The following is a 13,089-nucleotide window of genomic DNA, read 5'->3' on the forward strand; positions in this document are numbered from 1 at the left end:
GAGAGAGAGAGAGAGAGAGAGAGAGAGAGAGAGAGAGAGAAAAGAATTGACAAGTCAAATTGATTTGATTGAATTTCAATCGAAATCAAATTTCAATATTCACATACCCGTGACCATCTCGGCTAACAAGCTCTTTTCGTAGGCGATTCTTGAAAATCTCCTCTTTGCTAAGCTTATCTACTTCATCGACAGGCGTATTACACTGGAATGGTCGAGCACATAGAAATTGAGTTAGTAACCAGACGCGTGCAAAAGAAAAAAAAATCAAAATTAAGCTAGCAGCATTCACCTTTGACTCTTCATCCTTGAATGTGTCGGATGGTCCATCCTCTTCGATTTGAACGTTTGTATTTGACTGTTGGTCGCCATTTTTCGTCTCATTCTCTTCCGAAAACTGTAATAAGATGCAGATTTCATTTAAAACGTATCTCTTTGATATTGTATGTGTGAAATTAAATTCTTTTTCCTCTCCTTTGGGACGGAAAATTCAATTTAACTAAACAAAAAACGAATACAGCAAATTTACTTCGGTCAAAACACTCACGGGTATCAAAACTTTTTTGATGAAATATGTTTTAAGGCCGGCAATGCGCAATGTTTCCTCACGTTTTTCACCGTAAGCTGGCTCAACCTCAAATTCACCGCTCAAACATTGTAGCGTTTTCTCCGAAATGTGAACACGTCTGTAATATGAAAGGTCAATTTTTCGTCATGAGACACATAATATCATGTTTTTGCTACAAGACACGTTCGGGCTTAACGACTAATTTTAAAATGGGCTTGTAATTTTTTCAAGAACACAGACATTCGTCAATCATGAATTGAGCGAAATGACACAAAAGGTCAAATACAATTGCAATCCTAGGTAACATTTCGTACATTTACCAATGCAACACACGCATTTAATCTTTAAAAAAGCATCAAATTTACTTGAATGTGAAAATCATTGTGCAGTTTTGTGCGTTGAATTGAAAATGTATGTGACAAAATGTTGGTACTGTATCCGGGCCAAACAACATTTGTATACCAATTCGAACCTGAATACATTTGAATTTACTTTTTTACATTCTATGTGTATGTCTCTGTGCAACCTCAAACCAATTTATACACGGAGCCGCACAGCATGATAAGCTTTTATTTCCATTTCAAGTTAGTGACCGCAATAAATCATTTCACAATGTATTTTCATGCATGAGGTTAACCCTTTTTTCAATGGATATGCATCAATGAGCGCGCGGTTACACACCACCATCGCTGAACAAATATTCCGCACACGAAACACGAATTCTCTCATCATTATTTTGGTGTGAAAATCGCTGTGTATCGAAAATGTAAGTGTGTATGTGCGTCAAAGATATGTTTGCATGTTTCGACACTTACCCGGCCATTCCGCTTGATTCCATTTTGTTGGCTAATTCAACATCCTTTGAGTATACATCATATTGCCATTGTCTCTGCCCCAAGATGCCAGCCAAAATAGCGCCAGTATGGATTCCAACTCGCATATCAACCGGTGAATTGGTTTTTTGTTGCACGTATCTATGGAATTTTTATCGACAACAAAAAAAAATCGAATTTCATTGACAATGAAAATTGAATGTGTCACGATACAAAAAACACACAATGGAAAAACCCCGAAACAATTACAAATTGACATTTGGCAATTGTTATATTGATTTTCAATACAGAGAATGTGTTTCGTTCGTGTCACACACATACGCTTAAAATCAACTGAACCACACTTGTTTGCGGTGAATTGAGTTTTTTTTAAACTGGATAAAATCAAAGTCTATTTATAGAAAATCGTTAAAAATGTTCATGATAACTGTGTTAATAAATGTGATTTCAATTACTTGATTGCTTTCACCATCGATAGGCCCATGTGAACACATAATACAGCATGGTCGGGACGCTCGATATTCGCTCCGCTTATACAATAATAACAATCGCCGAGAATTTTAATCCGCAATTGATGATATTTCTGGGAAAAATTGACAAAAATCAAAACGTTATATTAAAACTCATTTTTTTTTTATTTAAAAAAAAATATACATACCTCAGCAAGTCGATCGAAGCGGGCGAAAAGCTCATTTAGCATTTTGACAAGATCTTGAGCCGAATAGGTGGATGAGATGGCTGTAAAACCGACAATATCCGCATACAGAATGCTAAAACGAACAAAATGAGTGAAAAATGGATGAAAATTAAAATGGCAGAAGGAGAAAAAACTGCATCCATTAATTTTTGACGTCAAATCTATCAATGTCACAAATACCAAAAGCCACATTTGCCCTTTTTGATGCCAGAGACAATAATCGATGGCAAAGCTTTACAGAAATTCCATTAAATGATATGGCCGGACAAAAGAAAATGACGTCGGGTATGTTGCAAAATTGTCATTAAAATGATTGAAATGTTCTCTTTCTCTCGCATGCTGTACAAATGAATATGCTCTTCTTAATTAAACATTCCATCAACAGAATAGAATACATCGGAAAATGAGAACAGATTGTGCTATTCTTTTTAAAGCTGTGGTTCTATCTAATTCTCTCACAGATAAATAATAAATTATTATTGTATTTCTTTGTCATTGTCAATTAATGTGATTGTCATATAAGTTTTTTTTTGCCGGAGAAAAAGGGCATTGATTGCATTGAATACACAGGCAACATATACAAATAATAAAAGTTGTGCAAAAGATTGATTAAAAGCACTGACTTCCTGTGGTGGTAGCTTATGCAAGAATCATCAACGTCAAATTAGAAGAACGAACAATCAATTTATAATAGGATATCAAACATTGACGTTCCATTGAAAATGAAGTAGCGTGATCCAAAATTAAGTATAAACTAAAACCACTGCCATAGCAGACAACAGTATCTGACATATAATACAGGCAATAAGGTATATGTTGTGTGTATATAGCATATGAAACGCGTCAGTACCACCAAACGTGGATAAACAACATCCTTTGACAAACTAAAGCCCCGAAAAGAAAGAAAGAATACCAAGCTAAATAAACGTGTGTCATTCATTGTCGTAGAAATGTATTGACCTGTTTGCGTGTTTGTGAAAGTAGAATGTCATCATGTATAAAAAAAGCTAGCCTATTAACTACAATCCGAATCCGAATCTTGATAAATGTATATGTGTGTAAATTTCACCCTTGACGCATCCGCTTGCTTTTTATTTTATTCGAGAATTGCGTGTGATTAAACGATTTTGTAATGTTTTATTGTGAAACCAAACTGGATTTATTCCAGCTGATAAAAAAGGTCCACGTGCTACCACTTGAAAAATATGTCACATTCAAACAAATCCAAATCGAAAAAAGCTAAAACGCAATAAAATCATAGATTTGGTCCAGCAATTTCTAGATAGATGTCTAGACTATGTAAATACCAATTACTGAGAGTACACAAAATGAGCTCTAAAAATAATGTTTTCTTCTTTTTTACCAACAAGAAAAAGACTTCAATCATTTCACACTTATAATTTTCTTCTGCAATTGCCCTGTTCGATAGTCGTGTCTCACTTGTGGTATACCGTGTAATTTTATTTCAAACATTCGTAAAAAAATGACTGACAGACATCGACTAAAGTCTGCCGCGAAGCCGTTTGATAAAATACGCTCTGAAGGAACTGACTGGAATCAGTTTGAAATCAATTCGACAAATTTTTCATATTGATTTTCACTTACCTGACATTTTCATGGCGGCTCATGTAAATCTTTTTAAATTGTTCCGAATCGTTCGAGCCCAAATCTTGTCGCACTTTAACTGCTACATGCTCTGGCAGTACGGATAGTAGCAAGCGCTCCTATGTAAAAAAAACATCAACAAAACGAACACGTATATAAAGAAAGATAAATAAAAGATTCGATAAAGTTTTCCATCCAGTTAAACAATTCGAAATGCCCTAAGAATGACAAACACATCTTCTTCGGTAGTTTCTTGTGTTTAGCACGTTTCTCTCGGACAAATCGATAGTGAACATTTGCCAGATTTGTTTGTTTGTTTCATTCACGTGTCAATGAAACGATTTGAATCAACAATTCAGCACAATCAAGCTCAAATTGGCAATATTGTTTATTCTTCTCGGCAACGTTTATTCTATTCATCGCTTCTTTTTTATTTTGAATTGCTGAATGGAAAAGTTCATGTACAATTTTTTGTGTTTACCTGTTCAGCCGATTGCTCTTCAATCACCATTTTTACTTCAAGACTTTTCTTAGCTTCCAAAAATGCACGACGCTGTTTTGCTTCGCCCAAATAGTAACAGAGTAAGCCAATGGCAGCTGCTGTTGCCATCAAAATACAATTCGCAATTTGCTATGTGAAATAAGAAAGAAAAACAAACATTAAACAGATTTAATATGAAATGGAAATGAGGATTTGGTAGTATTTTCGCATGGATGATTGTATTAATTTGTATGGTTTATGGCAAGGGGGTCCGATCAAAAAATCTTAGTAAATCCCAAAAATCGTAGCAAAAATGTGGTTTTCAATCTACTTGGATCAAAATTGATTGTGGGGGAGGGGATGGAGAATTTCGATCAAAGATCCCCAGAAAAGCGAAAAAAAGAAAGAATTGTTCCTTCAGCATTGATTTCGGGGGGAGTTATCAGGCCTCTTATACCACCTGTGCCCATGTATGATTCAAAAGCCAATATTTGCCATATTAAATCTCAACGTGGCTTTCGGGTTACAAAATAATTATATTCCTTAATCGCATGAAAATTGAAATTTGCATGAGATTTAATTTGGTTTGTGCATAAATCCAACCCAAATCATAACATTCGCATGCATACCTGATGCCAAAAGTAGAATTGTTGTTCTCCAAATCCGATAACCATAGCTACGTAGATTACAAATGTGCCAATGCCAAGTAGAATTCCAGCAAAATTCAAAGGTACCGGCAGCGTTACATAAACTAAAAAGTTCAGCAGCACTGCATATCCAACGGAATCGCTGTGAGTTAAAAGGAGAGAGAGAAAAAAATTATAATTATTTATTTAATTACTCGTAAACCATTTAATGTTCCTATTTTGATATTTTGTTCTCATTTTCTTCTATGACTGAAAAATCTTTGGTGAAAACATGTACTTTTGGCTCCTTTTTCCTGCTAGCGTCAATAAAACACAACAAAAACCTTACTAATTAATTGCAATTTTTTTATGGCACGCGCAATAAAAACCAGCAAACTCCTTTTTCCGACGGAGAAGCAAAAATTGAGAGCAAGTGTTATAGCATAATGGATCAACATCAGTGCACACATAAACTGTTTTACGCAACAAACTCATGAGAATGAAAAAAAAATAAAATATATTCAGAGCAATCAACATAAAAAAAGTTTAAATAAATTATCCTTTTCGCCTGCCTAAGCCATGGGGCCAACAGTTGGCTTGAACATGTTTTACATATATATAATTTTAGACATGCTGAAATCATTTCATGCCAACTTGAGAAAGTGCTGAAAGCAACTTTTCTTTTTCTTAAAATCCCGTTCTCTCTTGTTCATTCTCTCTCGCATATTTTCACTATACGTGCACACCGGGAAAAAGCTCTTTCTCTGTGTTCGTGATTGTTGCTCGCTGGCAGCAGCGATAGCAAAATCTATTCACAATGTGCTTGCGAATGCATAACGCGACGAAATTATATAATTAAATGATTGCTGTAGTTTGCTACACGTTCCGTACTTCCATCAATTTTCTCTCACGGTCATGATTGATGTGAAGCTTTAATGGTAATTATGGCCACACTCAGATGCTTTTTGCAATATCCACAATTTCTCTCTCTCTCTCTCTCGCATTCGTTTCGGTATCATTTTCACAAAACAAACGAACGGGCAGACGTGTACGCGGGCGACACAGGCGGTCGCCTGTTGATGTAGCCCTCGAATAAACCGCATACTTTTGACAGGCAACGTTTTTCTTCGTTTTGCTGTCTCGTTCTTTATACTCATTAAACCTAAGCGCACAGTTTGACGTAACTAATCCAGGATTTATATTTCAACGAGATTTTATTGGTGGCAAAAAGTTATAAATAAATTTTCATGATAACCATCAATATAAATGGTTTGACGAAGAAAAAAAAGGCGCAACATTTACCGAAACATGAAATATAATTCGTCACTTTGTTTATTTTCCCTGTGTCATAATAAAACGAGCAAAAAAAATATAGTTTCATTTTTCACCATGTGTAGATATCATATTTACACCGTTGACATCGAAGCCGTTTTTTTGTGTATTATTTTTACTATTCAAGCAAAACCATTTGCTGTGTACACGCGATTCACATTTAAAATGACACTCACACAATTCCACTAACGATACCAATTTAAGCACGTAAAATCTATCTAAAAGTAATCACCGCAAAATTATAAATATAGTTATTTTTATGGAGTTTACAAGCAACTCAACAGTTTCATCTTATCGAATAACTTGGTATTTTATTTTAATCTATTTTTGAAACATTTACATTTTTATATAATCAATTGTTTGAACAGAAAATGTTTCCAGTTAAATGCATTCATTTCAACCGGATTTGTCATAATGACGATGGATTTTAAAGCAACACTCGCTTTCAGCAGAAATTCATTTTTGTGTCGCTGTTAAATCTCATTACAAATAATTTGTTTTTAATACTCAAATACATTGTCGTTTGCTATTGAACAAATCTATGTTCACCGCCATCCATTCAAGTGGGTATAATGTCATTTTTTCAAGCGAGAGAGAGTGAAAGAGCTGGTCTTTCATTAAAACACGTTTTCAGGGGTTTTACAAATCAAATACGCTCGTGATACTCACCGATTTGTAACATATCCTTTGTAGTATAACTGTAACGCCAATTGCATGATGGCAAACAGCCATGCCAAATGCGGTGCTATCTCCCATATTGCTCCACGCCATTTGATATTGCCACAGAATCGTAAGAAGAGAGCTAACGCTAGATTAAATACTATAAATACACATGAGATACCTGCATTCCAATCAACATTATCCACATTCCAATAAATTAATTCCGTTTGGGTTTTTGTTCATTCCAATGGATTGGTTTCATTGTAAATTGAAATAGAGAAAACGAAAGACCTTAATTAGTGACTTTTTTGAATTAAAAGTTAATTAAATCAATTAATTTTTTATTCGATGGATTTTTGAATCGCATCGATAATTGGGGAAATCAAATTTTGATCAAGAAATTCGTAAAACTCGTAAAAATCTTATTAAAAAAGTTGCCGAGTGCAAAGAGAAAGTGTCTAGTTCATGTGCTACCGTGATCTAAAAAAAAGTCTATCCTCCTAGTTTACTGAAGACTCTTTGTGAAGAGTGCCTCTAATAAAGTCTAGATCTGAAGTAGTCCACGACATGAAGTAACTCAAGTCCCACGGGATTTCTAACGAACACAATACAATTAATCAACCCATAGTCTTTTTTTCTTCGTTTCACACGACATTGCCACTGTATATGTTATATTAACTGACCCAAGACAATGAAATGACACTTTAGTAACTATCTCATTATTACTTGTGCTTTATTGGACGAAAGAGGCGGAGGAAGACGAAAAGGAAATGAGAAAGAAATCAATTGGGTCAAAATGCAATTGATTGATTGATAAATCGATTTTTCGTTGGAATCGATGTAAATAGCTTTGTTTTAGGTGGTGTACTGAGAACATACGGAACGATGCAAAATAAAAAGCAAAGTTTATTTAGATCAAGAGTTTTCCTTAGATAAGTATTTATTTGGCGAAATGCGTTGTTTGCACAACGTCGTCACTGTTCGTCACTCTTTAAGCTTTGGATTTATCATAGTGGCAAAGGAACTGTGTAAGCGCTTGAAGATGTTTATATTTGATTATTCACTTTCTCTACTTTATTTCATTTTTTCGTATTTTCTTCCACTTTCCGCTTCGTGTGTCATGCCATGGACCATTTCAATGACGACCGTATAAAACTTTAATCAAATTTTTCGGTTTTATTTTTCTTTGTTGATTTTACGATTCAGCAGATATAGCTTTCTCTCGCTTCGTTTATTCGGCGCTAGGTGGTGAGTTAAAGAAAAACAAGAGACATTTCGAATATATGACATAACAACTGTATACACTATACATACCGATATTTTCGGTGCTTTTTTCTTTTAGTGGCGCGTAAATCACCCACAAATCGAATAGAATTGAGGTAGCTAGAAAGCATTCTAGACCGGCTCGTCGTTGTTTTATCGAATATCGTTGAAATAGATGCTCAAGCACGTCATTCGGTAAAGATACGTCCGATGAAATAGCCGTTGGTTTTGTTGTTTCGTTGCCATCGCCATTTTCTTTAACATCAGCACAACCATTTCTATTTGCATTTGTCTTTTCGACGGTTACGTTCATTTTCGCTTTTTGTTTCTTCGCTTATTTGCTCTTACACAGTCAAGCTCAATTCACTTCCTTAATGCTGGTGCTTATATTCTTTTCTCTTCCGTCTATTTTTATTCGGAAAACTTTTTTTATTTTTTTTATCCACACTTTTGTATTCTCAATTGGCAACGCTCGATCTCAAAAACAACCGAAGAGATAATAGAACACTCTTTTCTATTCGGTTTCTGTTTCAGCAATACTTCAGTTGTGGTTGAACGAAACAAAGGCGGCTTCCTACAAAATGAAAAGAAACGATTACTTGATTGAAAATTGTAATTAAATTGATGCATTGCCATTTTGTTTTTCATTGTAATGACAATCGCTGGATGAGCCAGATTTTCTCCATTCTCCGTGAAATTGTTTCAATAAATTTATGTAATACATTGAATGTCGTGGACAATTTTCATAAAATGATCACGTTGAAAATCTCCGTTCCAACTAACTTTATTATCATATAATGAAATCTAGTTCAAAGACATGATGTACGAGCATCTAATGAACCAAGATGAAAACTTTGAATTGAATCAAATCAACTTTGATTGAGCTTTTATGACTATGTATTTGCGACTGTCGTCGTGTAAATGTATGCAACAAACTTTCTCCGACTCGAGCGAACGATGTATATTACGAAATTTTTCATTCATTCGAATCAATTATACGAATTCCATGGGTTGTAAAATTTGTAAATTAACATTCTGCCAATTATTACAGGCGTTTACAAAATGAAGTACCACACAGTCGTTTGCATCCAGGATAAAATCATATTTATCTATTTATAAAATGAGAATCTGTATGGTGGATATATATATGTCAATTATGTCACATTCAATTACTTCATTATATACTCATTTCGGATTAATACGTCACACCCTCGAAGTCATACATGGGCACGGTCCACGAGTTAAGGAGGGTCGATTTTTTTTCAGGTCAAAAACCCTAAGAAATTGAAAAAATTGACGCCCCGAAAAATTGATTACCAAAAATACCTTTTTTCTCTCCAGAAACTGCGGGGTTCTATCAGCCAACCGATTTTTTCGTTTTTTTGGTGATCACTTTTTTTGCGAACAAATCGAAAGATTTTTTCGCGAAAAACCCTAGAAAAAAAAGTCTTGACTTTCGTGTGAAAAGTCCCTGGCGAATCGGAAGATTTATCGGCTGCCATCGGGAGGGGATGACTCGAACGATTTGAGAGGGGGGTTATTCGGGCTTACACCCCTCCTGCGCCCATGCATGCTCAAAATATTATTGAAATACATCCATCATATTCGCTTCGGTAGATCTAGCCCGCGGGCCACATAGGTTGTCACAGATAAAACTCATCTATTATTCACTCAATAATGCTCAATTTAATAAATCCAACAATTCTGATGTTTGCGGCAAAATTTAATTATATCGAGATACATAATCAAAATATGTATTAAAGCGACCGAATTATTTCGGGCTATTCAGGTCGATTTAAACGATCGCATTGTGTCTAAGTCTGGAAAATTAAAACCGCCGACGGCCATACTTTGTTTAATATAAACTGCGCGGAATGCAATTTAAATATTAAATTTCATATACATAAATTGTATGAAAGTGCTTATTAGAATTATGTATTTCAATGCATATGTTTCTCATCTTGGCATACCATTAAAAAAGCCGTCACAAATGAGATACCATGTACACATCGCACGCATCAACATAGCTTAGTAACTTAATTTCCACAAAATGTGAACCGAATTTTTTTTTGTTCAACTCATATTTATAAATTATAAAGTGACAAAGTTCTAGATATTTGCAACAAACACTTCTGCGGAATGGAATAAGTTAAACCGCACATAAAACCTTTTTCGTAAATGATATGATGACATTGAACAAATTTGGTTGCAAAAATTCAATGGAATGGAAGCGAAATATTTTTATGATTTATGTAACGAAGTTAAAAAAAAGGTTTCACGCAATATCAGAGACATGAAGTTGAAAAAGTTTCGAACAGCCAATAAAAACGAAATAAAAGCTAATGGAAACTAAATTGCATGCAATTGAGAGATGTTATTTCATGGAAAATGACATTCATATCTTTGCCATCATCTTCCCAATTTATTACGTCTAATTTCTTCGCCACATTTTCCCTTTCGCTTCCTTTTTCCTCGACTTCCTTTTGTGCTTTGCTTTTTTCGCTCGTCTATTTTGTCCTTCAAAATTTTATTCAATGCACGAATGGCGACAGCAACGATATCGGTAAACCGAAAAATCGTGTGCACACGTAAAAGAACAAATAAAATATAAAATAAACATCGACAAACATTTGATAGCAGCAAAAGAAAAGCGCATTTTATTTTCATAAGTTTATATATATGTTCGCTTTTCACCACATTTGTGTGTTGCGTGTTTGGTGTAATATGCTCGTCGAGAGTGATAATGCAATAAAAATTGACGGGAATGAAAAGAAAACGAAACGAAACCAAGAAAATGGCTTTAAAATGTGAAATATTCTGCTAACATATTTGGTACATATATAAGAAGGATTATCCCAAATTTCATTTTATTTTTACCTTGCCGCGTGCAAAATTCGTGTGCGCTACATGCCATGATCCAATTTCAATTTGGTGCATTCAAACGTGTAAAAAGTATCTGGAGTTTGGAATAATACAAGCACCTGGAGAAAGGGTGAACGTCGACATATTACAAAAAAGCTTATTCAATACATGTCCTTCACAGTGGTATATATTTCATGGCACTATACTTAATGTCAATATATTTAAAACCTGAGATTGGTCTTTGGTTGTATGTAGCCTGAGTAGGAGTCGAAACGAGAATTTATAACTTTGAATTACAACATAAAAATACATAAATTTAACAAGATACACACCCAGTCGCATTAAAACCGAAAATGCTCTTTTCACAGTGAACTGTTTAAATGAACCCGTTTATGTTTCGTTGTTAAACATTATTGCAAAGCGGTAGGTGTTGACACCGAATACGTTTCGGTGCCACGCTTTCAAAATGACGACATAAAATGTTTGTGTTTTGATTAACACATTGACAAGGATCGAATTTCAACGGAACGATACACAAACTTTATAGACATTTGTCCATTAGCACCTTCAGTTCGGACTGAATCAACTTTTTGTTTGGATTTAATTTTATTACATTTTCTACCCTTTCCGCATTTAACTTCACTGTACATAAATTATTCAACATTCTAAACAGAAATACGTGAGATTTAATCAAATTTCATACTTTTGGTTCACATTCTTCTTTTATTCATTCGTCAAATCAATGCTTACACAATAAAATCATAAAAAATGATCGATTTGCACGCACAGAGACGCACGATTGATTACGTGAATCATTGTTGTCAACTGAAAACTACTCCATTGTTGCGTGCACGACCATGATGAATGAGTAAATCAATCTTGGTAATCAATCTTGGTAATCAATCAGAGTCAATGATCAAAAATTAATGGAAATGGCGTACAAAATAGGTAGTAGATAATATAAAAAAGTCCGAACAGACAAAAAAACGTCAGTTTATCATGAAAAAGCAGTCGGAAAAAAGGGGATAAACATCAGCATCAAATTTAATAACATCATCAAAGGCAAAAGTGATGTCGCATTGTTTGTTTAGTATCTACATCCAAGTGTATGTATTTTTTTGGATATACAGTGAAAGCGGTGTGAATATATACCAGAATCTTTATCGGTTATCATCACCATTATGCTAAACACTACCATTCGACGCACTCTTGCTCATTTTTATTCGATGTAGTGTATTTAGTCTTGAGCACTTCACAAATTCAGTATTGATATAAGATGGATTTTGGGGAAAATGATGAGAATATTATCGGTGCCATCAGTGGGATTTTGATGAAAACGAAAGTGACAGCGACACAGGCAGACAAAGATGGAATGAACAGTGAGCAACAAAGAAATCGAGATGAAGGGACGAGCAAATCTGATTGGATATTTTGTTACAGGCAGTTTGAGCTAAACAGACCAGCTGCTATTGCTGAATGTCATTCTCTTGTATATAGAGCTTTGAATGAAAGGAATGAGTTGTATGAAAGACTCCTATTGAAAGTCAAAGAAAGGAATTTGTATAAGTGAATCCTCGCACTGTCATGGAAGGAACTATTCATGTGCATAAATTTCCATTTTGGATCTTTGGAGCACGAAATCCCCAAAAGAGGTTGACATCCAAGCTTTGGACGCTCTAACGATTGGCATCTTTCTTATTTTTCCTAAATGGAAACTGGACTAATCTAAGACCCCAAATGGAAATCGGAAATTACTCCCTTGTGAGCACAGGACGATGTTACATTTTTGTATAAACTCCACTGTTAAACAGTGAATATTAACAGCAGCAGTTCGGAAGTTAGCCCGACTTGAGGTGTGAAATGCACTTGCAAATATTTCACTCTCGTTGTCGATCTGTTACATCAGTTATGAAATATACCGATAACCTAATCTCTTTCGCGTTAATGTGAATTGATTTCAATAAATAACGATTTGAGTTGATCCTATCCTATGGTGTCGGTAATCTCTTTCAAGCTTTAAATTATTTTTAACATGTGAATATATCGAATCAAAATTTGAATCAATACCACAAAAACCGTACACCCATAGATGTAGAAACTATTGAATGTTCACTTCCTCTCTCTCTCTCTCTCTCTCTCTCTCTCTCTCTCTCTCTCTCTCTCTC

The 13,089-nt window shown here is 34.7% G+C and overlaps 1 protein-coding gene across 1 annotated transcript in view; it reads right to left on the minus strand.

The window, feature by feature from the left end:
• Positions 1-13,089, minus strand: part of LOC116337149 (adenylate cyclase type 3) — a 31,350-nt gene that overhangs the window by 6,173 nt on the left and 12,088 nt on the right. The window contains exons 2-12 of the mRNA XM_031761501.1: positions 8,114-8,636; positions 6,809-6,980; positions 4,811-4,970; positions 4,182-4,331; positions 3,701-3,819; positions 2,057-2,168; positions 1,854-1,981; positions 1,381-1,539; positions 545-683; positions 290-394; positions 108-202 (exon numbers count right to left, since the gene is read on the minus strand). Of these exons, the coding sequence (XP_031617361.1) occupies positions 108-202; positions 290-394; positions 545-683; positions 1,381-1,539; positions 1,854-1,981; positions 2,057-2,168; positions 3,701-3,819; positions 4,182-4,331; positions 4,811-4,970; positions 6,809-6,980; positions 8,114-8,375 (1,601 nt within the window). The 5' untranslated portion in view covers positions 8,376-8,636. The remainder of the gene's footprint in view (positions 1-107; positions 203-289; positions 395-544; positions 684-1,380; positions 1,540-1,853; positions 1,982-2,056; positions 2,169-3,700; positions 3,820-4,181; positions 4,332-4,810; positions 4,971-6,808; positions 6,981-8,113; positions 8,637-13,089) is intronic.

The sequence above is a fragment of the Contarinia nasturtii genome, unplaced genomic scaffold, assembly GCF_009176525.2.
Source record: "Contarinia nasturtii isolate CC-2019 unplaced genomic scaffold, AAFC_CNas_1.1 Cnas_scaffold_220, whole genome shotgun sequence".
Taxonomy (NCBI): Eukaryota; Metazoa; Arthropoda; class Insecta; order Diptera; family Cecidomyiidae; genus Contarinia; species Contarinia nasturtii.